General features: G+C 45.7%; 1 protein-coding gene across 3 annotated transcripts in view; it reads left to right on the forward strand.

Annotated features, from left to right (window-relative positions):
• Positions 1-16,991, forward strand: part of klf8 (Kruppel-like factor 8) — a 29,991-nt gene extending 13,000 nt beyond the window's left edge. The window contains exons 1-7 of one of the 3 annotated variants that reach the window (XM_053846812.1): positions 1,788-1,954; positions 2,172-2,423; positions 9,503-9,769; positions 9,844-10,078; positions 10,783-10,894; positions 11,762-11,901; positions 13,445-16,991. In XM_053846812.1, coding sequence (XP_053702787.1) covers positions 2,376-2,423; positions 9,503-9,769; positions 9,844-10,078; positions 10,783-10,894; positions 11,762-11,901; positions 13,445-13,626 — 984 coding nt within the window. In that variant the 5' untranslated portion in view covers positions 1,788-1,954; positions 2,172-2,375 and the 3' untranslated portion in view covers positions 13,627-16,991. Of the gene's footprint in view, positions 1-1,787; positions 1,955-2,171; positions 2,424-9,502; positions 9,770-9,843; positions 10,079-10,782; positions 10,895-11,761; positions 11,902-13,444 lie in introns of those variants that run through there. The other 2 variants (XM_053846811.1, XM_053846810.1) reach the window with 2 other exon arrangements.
• Positions 16,992-21,159: the final 4,168 nt, after the last annotated feature.

Below are 21,159 nucleotides of genomic sequence, written 5' to 3' on the forward strand. Positions count from 1 at the left end.
CCATGAGGTTGCGTCTGTGGGGGTGGAAGGTGTGGCATCAAGCTGCCTTCACCTTTGTTTTGGAACACAGAGGGGGCTCTGTTCCCTCACAATGGTCGGGAGACGTTGTTTGTCCCCTGTGTGTGTGTGAGAGTGCATGTGTGAGTGGGAGGAGACGCTTTAGGTGGCCACGCCAGCTGATGGTGGGTGGCCACACCTCAGAATGGAATCCACAAAAGTCACGTCCTATTTCCTATGCTCTGTGAAGCTGAATGTCATGACCTCAATTTGACCTCTAGTCCAGGTCCAGATTAGGAGGGAGCTTCAGGTACACCTCATCGGAACTTAATATTTAATAAATTAAAACGTGCCACTGTCTCAAATTTAAATGCGGTCTACACTCCCATGCTGTAAAGATCATGCTCATGTTTAATCTCAGTCAATGTATTCTCAGTAAACCCTAATCCTGATCCAGGGTTTACCTACCGAATTTTAAAATGCTTAAAAGTCCAGAATTATCGTCAGCCGTGAACATTCCCAGATGAACCGTCCTTAATCTGGATTAAATGTTATATCATTTCTTAAATTTTGCTTGGATTTGTTTCCTTCAATTCTATTTAGAACTTGACCCAGACGACCGTTCCCAAGTTCTGACCCGGTTATAACCTCAGTCTCATCAAGTTATTTTAAATTTTGTGCTGTTATTCATTCCGTTTGGGCTGGTTTAGTTTATTTTGACTTTTGGAGTTGACATTAAATTATTATAATAAGGAGGAAAATTTAAATTATGAAGTGTTTCAAGTTGCTTCCTTCTATTACTAAATCTGTATTGCGATCTATATCTTTAAATCCATATATTTTCTCATTTTTTGGTTCATTTTTCCATAAATACATTTTAGGTAGATTTTAATGGCCTCAGGTTTAGTTAGATGGACTTGTCTTATCATTTAAATCTGTTCATCAGAATCCTGCTGAAGATCCTCGCCATAAACGCGTCGGCAGGTTAGCGCCTCCGCGTGCTAGTGTTTACTGATGAGCATCGGACGAGGCACCACGCCCTCCGACGTCCGGTATTTGTTACAGATCCTCCTCTCACTGCCACTTGCAGAAATGAAAACAGGAAGTTCTCTGAAGAAGAGCGTTTCTGAAATTACTGCTTCAACAGCCGTCTTTATTCCACTTTTGATCTGCTGAGTTCAGTTGTATGTGAGCTTCCGCTCTAGATTGGTTCCTGGTTGAGTTACCTTCAGAATTCAGGTTTAAAATGATGGAGGAATTTACTCAAATTTAAGGTTTACTTGAGCCTGAGTTTAAGGTTTAAATGACATCTTTGACTTTGGGATTCAACTTTAAAGTGGGTTCTGGCTTGTGAACCTGTGTTATGTGACCTCTGCGTAAACTTTCACATTGAGTCAGTCGAGTTCAGCAAACTTGAAAAACAAAAAAAAACAGAAGTCATAAACAACTTCTGCTCAAACATGCCAGCTGATCTCCGCTTCTCCTTTCACACCAGACTTTCACGGCTCCTCACTCCAACTTATTGTTGCTGTGATGACTGACGGCTCTGATCCGATCGAGGCTTGTGAACCTTTCGGTCGGATCCGATTTGCGATCAGAGTATTTCAACCCGCCGTTTGAGGCGAAGTGCTGGTGTTTCCCGGGGTGAAGTTGTGCCTGTCGTTGGCAGAGAATCGTCTAGAGAGGAGCAGAAATGTTCTAGCTGTGGGAGAGTGTTTCTAGAAAAGGGTGTGTCCGGCCGTGCAGCTGAAAAGGAGGGAGGGGTCACTGGGCTACTCCTCCCTGCCTCCTCTCTCTCGTCCTCATTCCCTCACCGGCAGCGTCAGGATTAGGCCTTTTGTTTTTGCCGCTCTCCTGCTTCCTTCTCCTCTCAGGTTGTGTCTGTGCTGCCACCCCTGCCCTCACCCTCTCCTCCCCCATTTGAGGGAGGGATTTATTTGTATTTTTTTGCCAGGAGGTAATTCTTTATTTTTCTTTTCCAAACTCTCATTTTCTCATCCCCTCTTACCTGCTTTTCTATCTCTGCTGCTCCCTCTCCTCCCCCCTTCCTCCACCCAGGCCTGGAAGTTTTCTCCTCCCCCTGCCGTTCCACCCCCCACCCCAGCCCTCTACCACACCCCCCACTCCTCGTCCTCACCTCTTTTATTCATCAGCGCTCTTCCTCTCTTCCACAGTCCACTCCAAAGCAGAAGAAGAAGAAGCAGAGGGGCCTGGCCAAGCAGCGCGCCGCTAACCAGCCGCCGCCGCCTCCTGCAGCGGCCGAGGAAGAGGAGGAGGAAGAGGTGAAGGAGACGGACGAGGAGCCCAGGCCTCCCGAGGAAGAGGAGGAGGAAGCCAGGACGGAGGAAGGAAGAGAGGAAGAGGAGGAGGTGACCAACATGCCGTCTGTCCAGATCAAACCAGAACCAGAGGAGATGGAGTGCACGGTGAGAGGGCGGCTCATTGGGCCGTGGGAGTGGGGGGGCGGGGCTTAGCACAGGTAGCTGCCAGTACTACTTAAATATTAACCAACAACCCGGAGTGGAGCCGAACCATGGGTCCTGAGTCAGGTGACACGAGCAGTAACCCGAGCGTCGCGCACGTAACTTTAGATCATCAAGTTTTCAGGACATGATTTAATCATGTATGCAAATGAGCAGGCCAGCAGGGGGCGACGGCCCGGCCTGAATAACTGCTTTCACATCTGAATGAACAAAGATTTGTGCTTTGTTGAGGACGTTTAAATGTCATAAAAATATTCATTCATCCAGCAACTCTTCCCGCTGCTTTAGCTACTACAAGTACAACTCTAACTTACTAGTTCCACTGTATCCACAATTCCCTATTCGATATTTGAAATACTTTTACTGCAGACACAAAGCTACACCTTATAATGCTGTGATTTCTACAATGACTGAAAGTACTTGTGTAACATCATCTTCAGTATTAGCTACTGCTACTACAAGTACATTCCGTAAATAAATAATTTCTTCAATTTAAACCAATGCGACAAACAGTTAGAATGACAACATCGCTGCTTCCGCAAGTACCAAAACTGCAAACTCTACAGCGGCTACCACTGCGGGGGAACCTTTAAACTACCTTAACAACAAAGTGGTATTTTCAGAATCACAGACTTGTTAAGGTTTGCTTACATTCTTTAGCTGTCTCTTCATCAGACTGGCACCAGATCATGACATCGATACAACATCGACAACATTAAATACTACTACACATCATCTTCAGCTTTGAATGGTTCAATACAGCTTTGACTACTATTTCAGAACTGCTGGGACTACTACAAGATGAACTAGAACGTAGCAAACACTGCAATAATGTACAATAAAGTAAGTGCTACAGTACTGCAGTAACATTGAACAACTACCGCAACACAACTCAATGCTCTGACATAATTATCAGTACATCTGCACAACAATTACACAAACACTACACAACACAAATCATCTAGAAGAAGCACAAGATCGTAGCACATACAGTACGACTCCACAAATGCTGCTACAACGACCAGGACTATATGTTGGACTCAGAAGGTTCTGGTCCTGGTGGGGTTTCCACCTGAACATTGTGCGTGTTGCTGTATGACGATGTAGCTGGAACGTTTGGAATCGTGTTCACATGAGCCCATGAGGGTGTTTTGGGGGAGGGGGCTGTGCTCAGCTGTGTGTTTGTGGTCAGCGAGGGCGGGGGCTGGGTGGAGCAGGATTGCGTAAGGCCAGATAAGGGTGTGTGTGTGTGCGTAACCACACCTCTGCCGCGACCTGCTGGGACTGTCCTCAACTTCAGGATCATCTTATCTTCACTCAGCTGCTTCTGCCTGAACCTTTGTGTACTTCAAAGATCCTTATCAATCTATCAGTTATTCAGAAACTCTACCTTGACGGTTTCCCCTTATCTTCTTCCTCATTCTTCCAACCCCAGACTCTGATTCCGAGGAATTGTGTTTCTCATCTTCTGGGTGGGGACGACTCATTTGTGCTCTCAGTATGTTTGTTGCTTCCTTTTATGCTTTCATTCGGTAAACTGGATCATCTTGTTCAACACTGAACTTCCAGGATCTACTCCGAGTCTCTGGATGAATCAGGAGGGTTTTTGCTTGTTTAGCTGCACCCATGACCTCACCTGTGACTCATCTGCATGTGACTCATTGACACTTCTGAGTCCCACAAGCAAGTATGGTGAATCATGAGTCCTTGGCAGGAGGAATTGAAGAGTCCAACACATCTCATTGTATCCCCCTTAGAGCCTTTCCGACTGTTAACTAGGAGTCAAAGTGAGTCACAGTTGGGCAACCAAGAGCTCCACTCACCAGTGTGAGTTGATAGACAAGAGTCCAACACATCTGAGTGAGTCCCAGTGGCTCAATATTGAGTGAATCCGTCAGATAAATGAATCAAAACGCAACTAGTGATAGTAGCGTTGACAGCAACCAGCATTAATAGCAAATTTAGGTTCAATTCTGACTGACGTAACCCAAGTTAAACACAGTTTGAAGATGAAGAATCATAAAATGTCTGAGTGGAGGTGAGCGATGTTCTTTTGACCGTATAGCGGTGGACTGCCTTGCTCAAGAGTTGCTGGGACAGCTGCTGATTAGAGTCTCAGCTGACTTTGGTAAACTGGAGTTATACACCGGGGTTAAAGGTCACACGTACACGCACCGTCACACGCTCACTCCTACCCTAATAGGATATGTTGAGGGAGGCTCTGCTTCCGCTCGCTGTCGTCATGGCAACCGCAGCTCTAGTGGGAGTTGCCAAAAAGACTGTGCTGCCTGACCCCTCCCCCTCCCCTCCCTTCCTCCTCCACCTTTCCAAACCAGACCCTCTCTGTACTCACCACTTCAGCCAAAGGCAGACTCACACACAGGCTCGCGCGCACACACACACACACTGAATACCTGCCAGAGACACACAGTGAGCAGCTCTGTAATCTCTCACTCTCTCGCATATGCAGGGTAGCACACAATAAAAGTGTGTCTTTATCTGTGTGTGTGCGCCTGCATGTTCATGTGCATTTGTGTGTCTGTCACTGATGCATGCTCATAAACAAGGCAGTTGTCCTCCAGCAAACAGCAGCAGTCATGCATGAAATCAACAAACACACACTCTCACACACACACACGCCGGCTATAACTGGACCGCTGGTTTGGAGCGAGATCATGTGGTTTCTCTCATGACGGCCGTTTTGAAGGGATTTGTCGACACGTTGTGACTTCATGCTCTCACAGCGTGTGTGACACGCCGCAGTGGTCAGTATCCCGCAGATGCAGCCGTAGGAAGGAGAAGAACAGTGTGTCTCATCCAGATATGCCTGTGTACTTCTGCGTCTTTGGAGCGCTCCATTTTATTTTCTCCAGTTATTCACTGACTTCTTTTATTCTTTCTTTCCTCCTCTCCATTTCTTCTTGCCACCTCTCTTCTCTTCAACTTGTTTCCTTCCAGCCATCACCGCCTGTGTTTCATTTCTTTTCCCCATTTACATTCTTTTTCCCACTTACTTTCTGTTACATCTCTCAATAAAACGTCCTTCCTTTCCTTCCCCTCTCCTTTGTTTCTGCCAGCTTCTGTCTGTATCCATTCCTTCTACCATTCTATTACCCACTTTGTTCCTTCTATTTTTCTTCTTTCCTTTCATTTCCCATCTTCCTCCTTTCTCTTTTATCCTTGACATTTCTTCCCTCGTCTTACATTTTCATATTTCTTATCCCAATCCTGTCTGTCTGCTTGTTCCAACCACTCTGTTTCCTCTTCTTTACTTTCCTCTACATTTATTTTTCCTCCCCTTCTCTTTAATTCCTGCCATCTCACATGCATCATTTTTGAACAGCAGGAATATTACAAGCTCAGTTACTTGTGTGATATATTGCGTGGCTATCTGGTTTTGACGCTCTGGCCTCTTTATTGACCCCTGCTGGTGGGGAGTTTTTTAATCTGTTTATTTAACAGATTTTTCCTGAGAATGTTTTGTTGTGGGTGTGTCTCTAAATCAACTTCCTGTTTGTGTCTCTGGTTCCCGCCCTAACTCCTGCTGAATATTAATGTTTGAGGTTGGAAGGAATCTGTGGAGTCTGATAACAGGTGGAAAGTTGTGCGGCACTGTGTGTGTGTGTGTGTGTGTGTGTGTGTGTGTGTGTGTGTGTGTGTGTGTGTGTGTGTGTGTGTTGGGTGGGGCCGAGCGCTTCGTGGTTCATATCTCCACCAGCTGTTCTGTCGGCGCTCCCTCTTTTCTGTCTTATACCACTTCCTGCTATAGACTAACTGATCATAGAACAAACTCTTGTCGACTCCAACAGGATCTTATTTATTCACACAAAAGCTTAAAACAGTCAAGAAAATATCAACTTTCTTTAGCTCCTTTTATTGATCGCTTCACCATTGCCAATTGTAAATAGACAGATCGGATCAAACTGGTTCTTGGGAAATAAAATCTGACATCCAATCCAGTCAGTTACGATAACAATCCCTGGTTATTACTGGCAATTAATGTTCAAAACACTTGACCGAAACAATATGCACTGCTGAACATTGAAGGTTCACTTTCATTTTCCGCAGATGCTTTCCCTAAGAGCTTCCTAGTGCAGTTAGAGAGTGTGATGAACATTTTCTGACAACAGAAGGCGGGTGGTCATAATGTTATACTGGCTTGTGTAGGTATTCTAGATTGAGTACAAGAAGAATGGAGACGGAGGAGCGCTGCGAAACATTGCCAGGTCTCGACTGGCCCAAGTGCTGTGAGCTTAAGACCTTTGAGCAAGTTGTTATCTCAGTATTAGAAGGTCTGAATCTGTGAAGCCTGAATCTACACCAGACAAATGATCGTCTGAATTTGGGATCATCTTGGGTGATGCTGCTGTCGACAGAACATCTGCACGTTTCTGTCAGGCGAAAAGTCTCCAGCACTTCTATCAGAATTGTTACGTCACCGTTTGAAAGCCTTGGTTTTCAGCTTCCTGTTCCCACAGCTGTCTCGGTTCATCGCGGAGATCACATGAATTAATTGCGAGGTGAAGACTGGGTGACCCATTTTATGGCGAGGCGGTTGAACCGTGAAGCGGAGGAAAACCATAGCAACACGCGGCGCTCTGCAGATGCTTCGCCTTGTAACAGTACTCTGCACAGACCGAGTGCATGTTAGTGAGGCACCGGCGCTGGCTCGGGTGGTCGTAGTGCTCCCAGTTCTGACCCGATTCTGAGTGGATTTCTGGGAGTATTGTGGAGACAGAGCAGAGAGGGGAAGGAAGAAACGATTTGATAATATGATTTTTTTTACAATGTATATTAAAAAAACAGATCAGCCAGGTAATAATCACATGAAATATAGATTTAAATAATGCAAACAATATTGTTTAAAAATGTGGGTTCATATTATTAAAATGGGAAATTATTTTGAGGAAATATGCCACAAAATGTGCATTATTATGATTATGATACTATGATGAGTGTATAAATAAATGTAAGCTCAGAAGAAGTTAAAAAAAGTGATGGTTCCAGAAATAAATGTAACGTAATTAAAATCTAACATTCATAAATGTAAGTGTTGTAAATGAATTATATAATGTTGTATTTAGAAAATTATTAAATGTATTAATTAATTTGTAATATAAAATATAATGTATCGTAGTGAAATACAAATATATTTATATTATAAATTGATTTATTATTTATTTATTTTCCTCGTCCATCTTAATGTACTTGATTTATTTCATGATAATTTGGATAAAGCGGCATGAATATACTGATAAAAATTGAATAGGAGGATGATCTGAGAGTGACAGGTGCGACAGCTCACTTTGTGAGGTGACAAACCAGGAAGAGGCTGGATCACAAGGTTGCTGTTGAGTTGGACTGTAGCCTTGACTTCACTTGATATAAACCGCCAGGCCCCAACTCTCACGGCAACTCAAGAGAGGGGAACGGAGCGGAGTCAGGGAGGGGGGGGAGAAAGGTGAGCCGGGCGTGGTGTGAGGAGGGGGAGGAGGCGATGGAAAGATGGCGAGGAGAAGCCAGGGAGGGGTGACGGTGGGTGTGGAGGGAAACATGGAGTCAGCTGATAGTTCCAGTTTCCATGGCAACGCCAGCCTTTCCCGCCTCTCTCTCCTCCTCTGCCTCACCCACTTCCTCACCCTCTCCCACTTGATCGGGCCGTGAACTGATAATCACGTTACAGCTTCCTCTTCCTCCCTAATCTGCCTTTGTTGTCCTCCTCTTCCTCTTTTCTCCTCCATCGCGCTCTTCTTTTCTCAAGCTCTAACCTACTTCTCCTCCTCTGTCCTCCTGCCTCTCCTCTTCTTTCTTTCCAGCAGTGCTTCACGTCCCTCTCCAGCTGTCTGTCATTTCATCAAAGCCCTTCTTCTCTTCCTCCAGTGCTTCTTGTTTTTCTCAACTTTACCTTCTTTACCTTTCATAGATCTCCTCACTCCTTCCCTCCTATTCATCTCTCATTTTTCCTTCCCATTCCCGCGCCTTTACAGCTCTCCACTTCCCCCTTCCTCAACCCTCTTTTTCAATCATCTTCATTCCTTCACTTCCTTCTCCTCCTCTGTCAGTTCTCACTCTCGCTCCCTCCTTATTTCCAGTCACTCCACTTTCCAGTTCCCACTGACTTCTCTATTTCTTTTCTCCCTTGTGTATTCCTCCTCTTTTTTCCCCTCCCTCTCCTCTGTTCTACTTTCATTTCCCTTCCTTTCCTCTTTTGCTTCCTTTGCATTTCTTTATTCTCTTTACTTTCTCTCTGTCCATTTCCTTCCTCCTCTTTTCCTCCTTCTCTTCCTTTTCAAGCCATCCACGTTTCTTGCTTCCCTTTTTGCCCATCACTCCATTCCATCCCCTACTCTTCTTTCCTTGCTCCTCTTCCTTTGGTCTTCATCATCCGGTTCCTCCATGTTGCTTCCTTCTCTCCTCCCTCCCTCTTTCCCCTTCATTCCTCCACTTTTCTCTTCATTCCTCTACTCCCCTCTTCTTCCCTCTCAGTGGAGAACTCGGCCTCCGGCTAAACCCTGTGACCCGTTAAAAGGGCGTAGCGAATCCCACACGTCCTCGCCCTCTCCTCCTCACCCACCCCACCCTGCCTCACCCCTCCTCACTTTCGCCGCCTCACCCGAGAGGCGCTATACGCTCAACTGACCTGGACCCCGTCCAGCTTCCTCACTGCTCCTCCCCCCCTCCCTTTCACTCTCAGTACCAGCCTCTTTCTATACCCATCTTCTCACTCTCTCCCCCCTCAGCCACCCCCACAGTGTCCCACACAGCAGCCATTGTTCGCAGGGCTCTGCGGCAGCTGAGCGCCGGGTGACTGTTCATTCCTCTGAGAAGGACGAGAGAAAAGGTGGGCGTGGCCTTGCCTTCGCCCGAGTTACACGAGAGCATCTCTTAGACCTGAGCAGACGATCCCAGATTCGTGATGACAAGTGTTGTGAAGCAGGGAATGAAAAAGTTCTGAACCCCTTGTCGGTCACTCCAGACCCAAATGGTCCTAAATGTCTCCGGTATGTCTCCTCTGTCTGCAGGCGGAAGTGGGCTGTGGCCCTTCACAATCGGCGGACATCGAGGTGAAGAAAGAGTTGCTGATCTGCAAGACTGAGTCCCTGGCACCCGAGCCGGCCCTGGACCAGACGGAACCAGTCGATTTGTCACTGAACAAACCGCGGTCGTCCACGCAGCCGTCCACAACAACAACCAACACCACTGTGAACCCGCCACCTGGCACTGTGGTGGCCCAGCCGGGGCTGTCGGCCACCCCAGTCCCATCCACGGTACAGTCCATCGGATCCATGGTAAGAACCGACCTGGTTCTTCGCTGCTCATAATTCAGTCCGTCTTTAAAGTCCGTCTTTTTCGTCCTGCTCAGGTGCTTTCGCCGGGCTCCATCTTGGCCACGCAGGGCGCCGGCGGCCAGCAGATCCTCCACGTCATCCACACCATCCCGTCCGTCAGCATGCCCAGCAAGGTGGGCCAGCTGCAGACCATCCCGGTGGTGGTCCAGTCGCTACCCGTCGTCTACACCACCATGTCCACGGACGGCGTCGCCACAGCCGCCATCACAGTGCCGCTTATCGGCAGCGACGGCCGTTCGGAAGGAACCGGTGAGTGAATGAAACTGAGGCGGACGAGTGACAGGCTTGACTCTTCCGGTCTTTCATCACTTCCTGAGTGTTTGTTTTAAGGGTGGTAGTTTAAGACAGGAAGTGGGGGAGGGGGTTGTCGAGGGTTAAGGATGAAAGGGTGAGGAGGACGGAAGTGGTGGCATTGCCTTTGAATGAGGGAAAATAGTAAAGGTGAGGGGGGTGAGGGGCTTCAATTGTCTCCAGAGACCACTTTTTGGGGTGTGTGAGACCCCCTAAATAACCCCCCCCCCACACACACACACCCATTCACAGAGACACACCTTAGATACGTTAACATAGATTCATTTTTTTCTTTTCTTGTGTCTTTATTAAGTAATTCTATCCAATGGAAGTGAAGTTTTGATGGCATTTTCTAAAGATAATGATGATAAAATGAGACAGTCGGGATGCTAACAGTTGGCGTCCACCATGAAAAGGTCACGATTTTGTCAAGTTTGAATCATTTGCATTGTTGCAGCAGCTCTGCAGCAGCGACCACGCCTAATAACACACACACACTTCAAGTCCTACAGGCGTCGTGGTGGAGAAGTTATTAACCTCCTGCTGTTCCCCCCCTCCCTCGACTCCCCCGCCACTATCATCTCGCTCGTCCTCACCCCGTCATCTTCGCCTCCTCATCCCCGACTGTAACCTCACCTTGTTGTTCCCTTCTCTCCTGGCAGTTCGGATCAAACCCGGTTCCACGTCTCCTGTGGAGTACCAGAGCGAGAGCGACGCGGAGAGCGGCACCGAGTCCGGGTCGGCCTCGCTCAGCGCCCAGAGTCTCGACGCAGGGTGAGCACAGAGATACGTCCGACTCCAACGTCGGTCACGAAGTCATAGTGGATGTTGTCGGGAACATCAGCCACAAATAGGAATATGAGCGAGTGCAATTGAATGAGTGAGTGAGGGAACCACCACCACAACAACAACACGACAGAGATTGTGGCTTGTGTTTTTGCTCCTTTGTTCGATGGGTGTGTGAGTGTGAGTCCACCCTGGCCTGCAGCCTGCTGACTGATGACATCACTGCAGCGCTGTCATGACTGGACTCTTACATAAACCTAATGCAAGCTGCTGCGTGGAGACGCCCGCCGTCTCCCGCGGCAACCAGTGTCCGCATGCATAAACACACTCATGCGCGAGGAGATATTGACTGCAGGGTGTGTGTGTGTGTGTGTGTGTGTGTGTGTGTGTGTTAATAAATCAGGAGGTGTGACCACACCCAGTGGGTGCGGCTGCTGAACTTTAACAGAATCCCGGGTGTGGACATGACAGTTGGTCTGTGTGTGTGTGTGTGTGCTGTGACCTTTACTTTAATATTCCTCTCTCTTCGCGTCATAAACCGTGACATGTGTGTCTTTATTCTTTACAAACGAATGTGTGTGTTTTTGTGAGCGCACTAAAGTGTGCGTGTCGGTTTTCAAGTTTTTCCAAAGACACTTTTTGTTCCAAACCAGGTGTGTGTTTGTATTCCTTCCTCAGTGTGTTGGTTTTTATGAGCTCAGCACAGTTTTGCTGGGCTGCGAGGGGCTGCTGCAGCGGGGAGGTGGTGACGTCAGTGCACTGGCGCCCTCTAGTGGATTCATCTCCGACCTTCACTGATAAGCAAAAGCGACGGACAAGGAAGTTGGTTCATGTTGTTCAACTTGTGTGTGTCAGGTCAGTGATGGACCTGGAGGCCGTCGACCCCGACTCTCCTGACGTCAAGAGGAGAAGGATCCACATGTGCGACTATGAAGGCTGTAAAAAAGTGTACACCAAGAGCTCCCACCTCAAAGCCCACCGGAGGATACACACAGGTGAGCCCCCTTATCTCCTCCCTCACCTCCTCATCTCCTTCTCCCTCACTTCCTGCCCTCACCACCCCCTCCTGCCACACCTCCTCATCTCCTTCTCCCTCACTTCCTAACCTCATTTCCTGCTTAATTGACTTAGCATTTCACACCTCATGTCTCTGGCTCCTTCCACTCCATTACTCCTCTCGTACCTCCTTTTCTCTCACTTGTCTACCTCCTCATCTCCCTCATTTCCTTGCCTCTTTCCCCTCACATCTCTTCCTCCTTCACTTCCTGTCCTCTTTCCTCATCCCTCACCTCATCATTTCCTCTTTCCTCATCTCCTTCTTGGTCACTTCATAACCTCCTCATATACTCCTTTACTTCCTCTCCTCTTTCCCCACTCATTTCTTCCTCACTCACTTCCTCATTCCATCCTCCCTCACTTCTTTCCCATCTCTCCTCCTCCTTCATCTCCTTCTTACTCACTTCCTAATTTCCTGATATCCTCCTTCACTTCCTTCCCTCTCATCTCTTCCTCACTCCATCCTCCCTCATTTCTTTCCTATCTCTCCTCCCCCTCACTTCCTAACCTGCTTGTATCCTCCTTTACTTCCTTGCTTCTTTCCCCTCTCATCTCTTCCTCCCCCACTTCTTTCTCATCTCTCCTCCTCCCTCCTCTTCCCCTCTCTCACTTCCTAACCGCCTCATATCCTCTTTACTTCCTTGCTTCTTTCCCCTCTCATCTCATCCTCCCTCACCTCATCCTCCCTCACTTCTTTCCCGTCTGTCATCCTTCCTCATCTCCTTACTCACTTCCTAACCTCCTCAAATCCTCCTTTACTTCCTTGCCTCCTTCCCCTCACACCTCTTCCTCCCTCACTTCTTTTTCATCTCTCCTCCTCCCTCATCTCCTTCTCCCTCACTTCCTAACCTCCTCATATCCTCCTTTATTTCCTCACCTCTTTCCCCTCGCTCCTCCTCCCTCGTCTTCTCCTCTCTCACTTCCTAACCGCCTCATATCCTCCTTTACTTCCTTGCTTCTTTCCCCTCTCATCTCTTCCTCATTCCATCCTCCCTCACTTCTTTTTCATCTCTCCTCCTCCCCCATCTCCTTCTCCCTCACTTCTTAACCTCCTCATATCCTCCTTTATTTCCTTACTTCCTCCCCCCTCACCCCATCCTCCCTCACTTATTTCCCATCCCTCCTCCTCCCTCATGTCCTCCCTCACTTCCTAACCTCCTCATATCCTCCTTCACTTCCTCACCTCTTTCCCCTCGCTCCTCCTCCCTCGTCTTCTCCTCTCTCACTTCCTAACCTTCTTGTATCTTCCTTTACTTCCTTGCTTCTTTCCCCGCTCATCTCTTCCTCCCTCACTTCTTTTTCATCTCTCCTCCTCCCTCATCTCCTTCTCCCTCACTTCCTAACCTCCTCATATCCTCCTACACTTCCTCACCTCTTTCCCCTCTCTCCTCCTCCTTTAATCTCCTCCTCCCTAACCTCCGTTGCCTCTCACTTCCTCATCTCCTTCTCCTTCACTCCCTAACCTCCCGGTCTCCTCTGCAGGTGAGAAGCCGTACCACTGCACCTGGGAAGGCTGCACCTGGCGGTTCGCTCGCTCTGACGAGCTGACGCGACACTTCCGGAAGCACACGGGAATCAAACCTTTCCGCTGCACCGAATGCGACCGTTCCTTCTCGCGGTCCGACCATCTCTCGCTTCACCGCCGCCGCCACGTCATGATGTGAACTATGAAACTCTGACGGAGGCTTGGCTCAGCACATCTGGAACGACATCCAGTGGCGACAGCGGATCCCGACTCTGGGAAGGAGCATCTCCCGGACGCGACCGAGGAGCTCATACATCACATCACCTCAGCTGCTTCTTCAAACTTGGAAAAGACTAATCAGCGAATTCCACGTTCAGGAAAACAGGAATCAATCCATCGGTTACTGAAATACTACAGTACAAAAAAACTGTGTGTGGAAAATATTCTGTCATAAATAGCGGAATGGAAGTCTGTTTTTCTCAGTGGGAAAGACCCGGCATCCAAACTGCCGCTGCTGGTCCTTTGTTTCTCCTCATCTTCTCCCAAGTGAAAATCGAGGCTATATGCTAACACGCTAGCATGTGGCAGCATGTGTCATGTCCATCGATATTAACAGCGGGAGGATGGAAAAGTCGCCTGACCAACCAGTTCTTGGACGTTTTCGCAGCTGAGGTGATGATGCGTCCTTCCTCTCGAGTCACATGACCCTGCACGCGGCGTAAAAACAGTGTTTTACGTCAATGTTCTTCTCTCCTCTTGCCGCCACGGTCGGCGTCAGATGCAGGATTTTCCTTGATTTCTTTCTGGGGCTGTGAAAAATGTTTTCTTGCCGAGTGTGTGTTTTTGAGCAAAGACAAGTGTTTCGCACACGCGTGTCGTTAGCCGCTGCCCGTCGAGCCCTAATGACAGAATCACCGCAACCGCTGACGGACTTGTTTAGTTGTCTGATGTTAAATATTTATGTCCTTCGTGTTCTTTTCCGAGATAAAAAAAAAAACAAGAGTCTAAATCATCAGGTAATGTGTCGTGACGTCGAATGAGGGAACACGTTGAAGCACAAATATAACAAGAATGAAGAAGGAAATTGTATCAGATCATGTTTTAAAAACTAAAAAGTGATATTTAAGAAATTATTAAAACTTTTTAGCAAAGTATTTGGAAGTTTTGGTGTCACTTTTTCATACTTTCAAACTAGAAATAAAGTCTTAAAACGTTTCTACAGCCCAAAATTAAACCCTTTTTAATGACTGAAAGCCAATAATTCTGCTGAGTCCTGCTGTCGTATTGAAAATATTTAGACAGAATAGTACATCTGCATCTTAAGCTTCTACTGCTAACGGTTAGCATCTGTGAGAAAAGTCTTTTATTGACAGAATATTATGGTCATTAAAACATAAAAATCGGCTGTGTCCATTTTTGCTGAGTAATGTTTCAATTACAAAAATCGATGATGTAATGATGTATAGCAATACAAAATATGTTTTCCCCACCGTTATGTTTTGACTCAGAACGCAGAAGAAAAAAAGCGAAACTATGAATCAGTATTTCCGAGATGACACCATCTGAACACAGGTGCAATAGCAGAAGTGTTGAAATAGCGTCAGTCCTTCAGCGGTTCTGGTCCAAACCAGGTGCAAGAGTGGGACGTGTTATTCCCGGAATCTCGCGTGGGCTTCTGTTTCTCAGCCTCTGACTGGAGCTGGACTTGATTATGCAACTTTAACCTCGAGCACTGATGAGTTCCGAACCTGTTTAGTTGCCTCCCGTCCACCTTTCTTTTCCCCGATCCCTGTCGGTTAAATCTCCTGAATTCTTCGAGATAAAAAAGAATATTCAAGACAGATTTTGATAGTCTTTTGTTGATGACTTTTGAAAGTCCGAACAAATTCTTTCGCAGCACAGAACGCCGTTCCTCTTAACGTCCCCTCCTGCTTCGGCTGAAAAAAAAAAAAAAAATGAAAGCACATCTTTCTAGAAGAGTTTATGCATTTGATGGCGATTTGTGTTCTTTTGTAAACTGTTGATAGACGACGAGAGATAAATACGAGAACTCCTGTACATACGTGTAAATAACGGAGAGGAAAAAAAGTAAACGTAACGGGTGAATTTCTATTTTTAACACTGACTAGAAAAATGTGAACAAAACTTTTCTGCTCCTTCGTTGGTTTCGATGTTTCATCGCGTGTTCAGTTGGAAATATGTAGTTTCTTCAAGATTCTTGGTCCCACTTGTGTTGTGCACACTTGTGTTGCATGGAGAGTAGCGTTCTGCTTTTGACTTATCGTGGCGTTGGTGAGCATGGTGTGTGTGTGAGTGTGTGTGTGTGAGACAGAGAGTGGCGATGAACCAGAGGGATCCTTCAAATTCTTGCACATTCTGGTCTAAAATTCCCGAATTTTTCTCACACACATTGTGCCGGAAACAACTCAAAAGAAATGTCACGACAAAAAGGGCTAAATTGTGTATCGACTCACACGCTATTAGCATTAGCATTGCAATAATCTTTTTAACGCAACAGTATTCCTTAGTTATAAATACTTAGTTTTTGTCTTTTTTCTTAAAAAATATCAAATATATGTGTGTCGAGGCAAGTGAGACACGTTAAACTGACTTTATTTTTGCATCATTTCATCCCTAAACAGCTAGTTGGTTTTACAAGGGCTATAGCTTTACAAAGTTTATGCCATTGTTTGTTGTATGTGTGTATGAATCTGCGTCCTGAATCTAAAGTTCAGTTCGATCTTTGTCGCGGCCTGATCTGGTCCTGCATAAACGGGGTAAAAAAAGGGGGGGAAGAGCTCGCACCTGCTCCTTTGGAACTGCACCAATGCATTGTATAGTATTTTAATGACAAACTTCTACAATATCACCATGTCACTAACTTCGGAATTTCCACGGGACCAGATCAGGTAGTGACAATATTAAAATTAGCTTCAACAGGGTCTTTTTAAAATCAAACAATCATGTGAAACCTCCAAAATAATAATAGTAAATATCAAACAGTTTCAGTTTGTTGAAAGTTTGCGGAGTAATTTTGAGTATTTATAGAACCAGAACAGACTCTTGCACTTATTACTGTTTCTTTCATCGTCATTATTACGCGTGAAACAAAAAAAAAACGCTGTAGAGCGCCGCCCTCTGGTCACCGTCACTGCAGATCAACACTCGCCGAGCTGTGTCTCGGTCTGTTCTCTGCTCTCTTCTCCTTCTTTCCTGCAAAGTTGCGTTGATCTTCAGATGGAGTTCTCGTCCGTCTCAGTGCCTGAACTCGCCGCCAACGTCTCTCTTTTTTTTAATTTCTATGGAATGCAGTAACTTCCGGGCCAGTACTATATTTACTCAGTGCAATGCAGTCATGCTTCAATAATACAGATATTAATAATAATTTGTTTTCTGTTGTTGCTTTTTTTTTGCATTTGTACAGAACAACTGTGTAAAGATCAGCGAGGAAAACGTGGACTTTTTGATACTGTGACTGTCGGTGTTCTAAAGTCGCTTTCTCCCTGTATAGTTGTGATTATTGCCCCCCCCCCAACTTTCTTCTTTTATAGAATAAAATGTTTTTGGTGCAATTTAATCTCTTGTTCTTCTCTTTCTTACTGTCTGTGTAAAGCAATGAAATCACCCTCATGCACTCACTCAGACTTGTGTGACTCAGCGAGTCGGACTCATTTCCGGAATAGTTGGATTTTATTCCAACTACAGTGGTACCTCGGTTTTCGAACGTCTCGGAATTTGAACAAAAATTTTGAGATTTTTTCGAACGAAAATCCAGAACTCGAACGCCCCCGAAAAAAGACGGATAAAACATAACGTGCGCGGACCGATCCACTGACCCACGACGCGCTTTGTTATTGTGTATAACACAGCCTCTGTATACAGACGTGTCCCGTTAGCTACATTTACTGACTGTTCTTTCTTCATATTGAGGTGTAAAACCTTTCCTGTCTCCACACTGGACCGTGGTAGAGTGTCACAGGGGAGGTGCTCGCTCTCCACACCTCCACTCCAGGGTTTGATGTCCTGTTGTGGGCTGGAGCTGGGACAGGGATGAGGCGAGTCTGGGACAGAGAGTTACTTGGTTTATGACTTTGTCACAGCCAAACTGCACAGAAGCGCACATTCAGAGCTGGACACGCACCGGGCACCTCTTCACTTCTGGAGAGACGTCACTCACTCGGCAACCCCTCCCACATGCAGCGGCCACACACATAGAGGAACAGCGCACCTGCAGCAGACACTCTACATTCACTCCTACAAAAGACTATTTTAAGGCTTGGAACACATTATTTCTTTTTTCATTCATTGTAATGGGAAATATCGATTCAGATTTCGAACAAATCACTTCTCGAACGGCCGTCTGGAACGGATTGGGGTCGATAACCGAGGTTCCACTGTATGTTTTTTATTCCAAGGGCAAGTGTTGAAGGTCAGGACACACGTCTAAACATGACTCATCAAATACCAGACTCCATCATCTACAAACTGTCCGCTTTTTTATAATTCAGAGGATAAATGATGGTAGTAACTTGTTTTTTTTTTTTTAAAGAAAAATCAAAAGTGAAAGAATAGATATTTAATTGCAGTACACTTGTTTAACCACCAGATAGCGCACTGCAACAGCGGCTGCTCGCAAAACGAGGGCGCTTGTTCGAGTTCACTACTTCATTTTGTTGCGTTTTTATGGGGACGTGTTTGCACTTTCGGAGTGAGTGAATGTGTCTGTGTGCTCGAGGTGAATTTGAAGGTTTACTGTGCCTTTGTTTACAAGCCGCGTTGTTGGAGGTGCGTGTGTTTCGACTTGCTCAGTTGTTTTCTTTTTCAACACGTGGAGTCTTTGCACATGTCGAGCGTGAGGATTTAAAAGGTATTGTGTGTCGCTCGCACGCGCTATTGTGCGTGCGTCTCTGCCTGGATCTCACCTGACAAAGTTCACGCCAGGTGACGAGCCCTCAGGTGAGCAGCTCCTGTGCAGGCAACAGTCGCGTCAGCAACAAACCAGTTCCCCGACGTGATGTTCTGGATCCAGATTATACCACGCTCCTCAAACGCAGCACGTCTGGAGTCAACATCTGTGGATGAGATCACGTCGAAGGTTTCACGCCAACAACACTAACGCAGACACGAACGATAACCGTACTTGCGTTTGCAGTTCACTCCATCACCTGCGCGGCAGTAGCGAGCCGTAGAGCGTCTGACGGAGACGAACAAGAAGACGAAGAAACGAAAAAAGGGACGGTTCAGTTGTATCTATATTTGATTTAATTCTGTAAAAAACTCACGACTGAATCTCGTCTAAACTGTCTGTGCTACAGAAAGACAAGTATTTTACTCGGTGAGTGTTTTCTAGTATGACTGAAAGAAGCTAGCAAGATGTGCATGCTAACTTTGTAACCTGACAGTTTCATTTCTTTTTTATTTGAAGTTACAACATGGAAAAACAACACTTCGACTTCGATTATGTGAAACTTTATTCTGGAAACTAACTTATTTTTTGATAAAACCCTTATTTCTTTGTTGTCTGTAGCGTCATCATTTACATACAGTTGTCTTTTGAACTTGTCCTTGCATTAACATCATCAACATTATCTCGTGGCTCAAACTAGTTTCAGGACTTGTTTCTGTTCATATTGTATCCAATGAATTTGCTCGTTTTTAACAATTATACTGTCACTAAGCGTTTAACACAACTGAAAATACATTTTATTTTATGATAATTTCTACATAAATCCTGTACTAGTTTTAAAAAAAGAGCTTAAGAAATCTTCTGAAATATTCTTAAGTCTTTATCTTAACCTCTGTGTTTACTCCAACATATTTTCTATTGAAAAACATTAAAACAAAACAGATATTTATGTTTAAATATATAAAACATTGACAAGGTAGGATTAAAAAAAAAAAAAAAAAAAAAAAAAAAAAAATATATATATATATATATATATATATATATATATATATATATATATAAGTTTTAAAATATATATAAGTCTTAAAAATAATAATGTTGAAATTCACTGAGATTCCGTGGTGAAGATGAAACTGAAACAAGCAAAATATGATCTGGACTTTTGGTGTCTTGTAAAGCGAAGCTGTTCTGAGCCTCAGGGGCGAAGCTCGTCTTGAAAGAAGGTAAGATATAAAATGAGTAAAACTGTTGCCCCACTTCCTAGTTCTAACACCCCTCAGTCCGCCTTGTCCTTGAACGTCTGGTATTGTTCCAGGAATAGGAATACTGGAGGATATCGACGGCCTCATATCTGCAGGAGATTTAGTCAAACATTAAAACTGGATTATTGACGACTTTTGTCAAACATAGTTAATGATCGACCGGCTTTGAACCCGTGGGCCTCTTGAGTGTGGCGCTCCAGGAGAACCTGCTGCAGGTGAACCTTTATCCTGTCCAACCCAAACCTCCAGCTGGAGGTTCTGGAGTGTGTCTGAATGGTGCAGAATTCATTAGCTTGTCTTTGTTCATAACTTATAAAACGTTTTTGGATGAATTTTTCAGGAATACAGTGGAACCTCGGTTCTCGATCCGTTCCAGACTGCTGTTCGAGAAGTGAATTGTTCGAAATCTGAATGGATTCTTCCCATTACAATGAATGGAAAAAGCAATAATGTGTTCCAAGCCTTAAAATAGTCTTTTGTAGGAGTGAATGTAGAGTGTCTGCTGCAGGTGCGCTGTTCCTCTATGTGTGTGGCCGCTGCATGTGGGAGGGGTTGCCGAGTGAGTGACGTCTCTCCAGAAGTGAAGAGGTGCCCGGTGCGTGTCCAGCTCTGAATGTGCGCTTCTGTGCAGTTTGGCTGTGACAAAGTCATAAACCAAGTCACGCTCTGTCCCAGACTCGCCTCATCCCTGTCCCAGCTCCAGCCCACAACAGGACATCAAACCCTGGAGTGTACCCTGGATTTTCGTTCGAAATCAGAAGCAAAAAAAATCTCGAAATTTTTGTTCAAACTCTGATTTGTTCGAAGTCCGGGACGTTCAAAAACCAAGGTACCACTGTATATAAAATGAGAACGTATTAATTTCTAACCATTTTTGGCTTTTGGATCCACTTTTTGGAAAGATACTTAGCCATTGGGCAATGCTGCTTGGCGGAGGTTTGCACTCGCTGAGTGCCTTTCATAGTTCACTCATCAATGTTGGTTTTCTGGAGGAAGTGAGGAGGAAGTGGAGTGAATGTTCTGGTGAGGATTCACCGTCGGTTGCGTGTGAATTTCACCAGTTTATATTGTTGGCGGCCGGTCGTCATGTTGGCAGCAGCTCCGTGTCAGAATGTTCTGCCAACCTGTTCCCACAACTCCTCTGTCTCCACGCGGACTCAGCTCGCGGCTCATTCCTCCATGCAGGACCGCGGCACCTGTTGGGACTCGTCTGCTGGATGTGCGAGTTTGTCGACTTAAACGTTTGAGAGTTGAGTCTGCGCGATCTAGGGCCTCCACATGCATGTGTGTGTGTATGCAAACATGTTTGTGTGTGTGTGCTGTATTTGCCTACATTTGTGTTGTTTTGAATGTGTGTGTGTGTGTGTCTGTAAGGAAGCCTGTGAGTCCTTATTCATGTATGAACTTTACAACATGCGCTGTGATTGTTGCTGCTCAGATACATGTTGGCGATATCGTCGCGTATTTACATATCGGCTCACATTTGAATAATGTAAATCTATTTACATAGTTTTATCAACATTATTGACGTTCACATAGTTAAACGATTTACCCACAGAGAATA

The sequence above is a fragment of the Synchiropus splendidus genome, chromosome 17 (assembly GCF_027744825.2).
Source record: "Synchiropus splendidus isolate RoL2022-P1 chromosome 17, RoL_Sspl_1.0, whole genome shotgun sequence".
Classification (NCBI taxonomy): Eukaryota; Metazoa; Chordata; class Actinopteri; order Syngnathiformes; family Callionymidae; genus Synchiropus; species Synchiropus splendidus.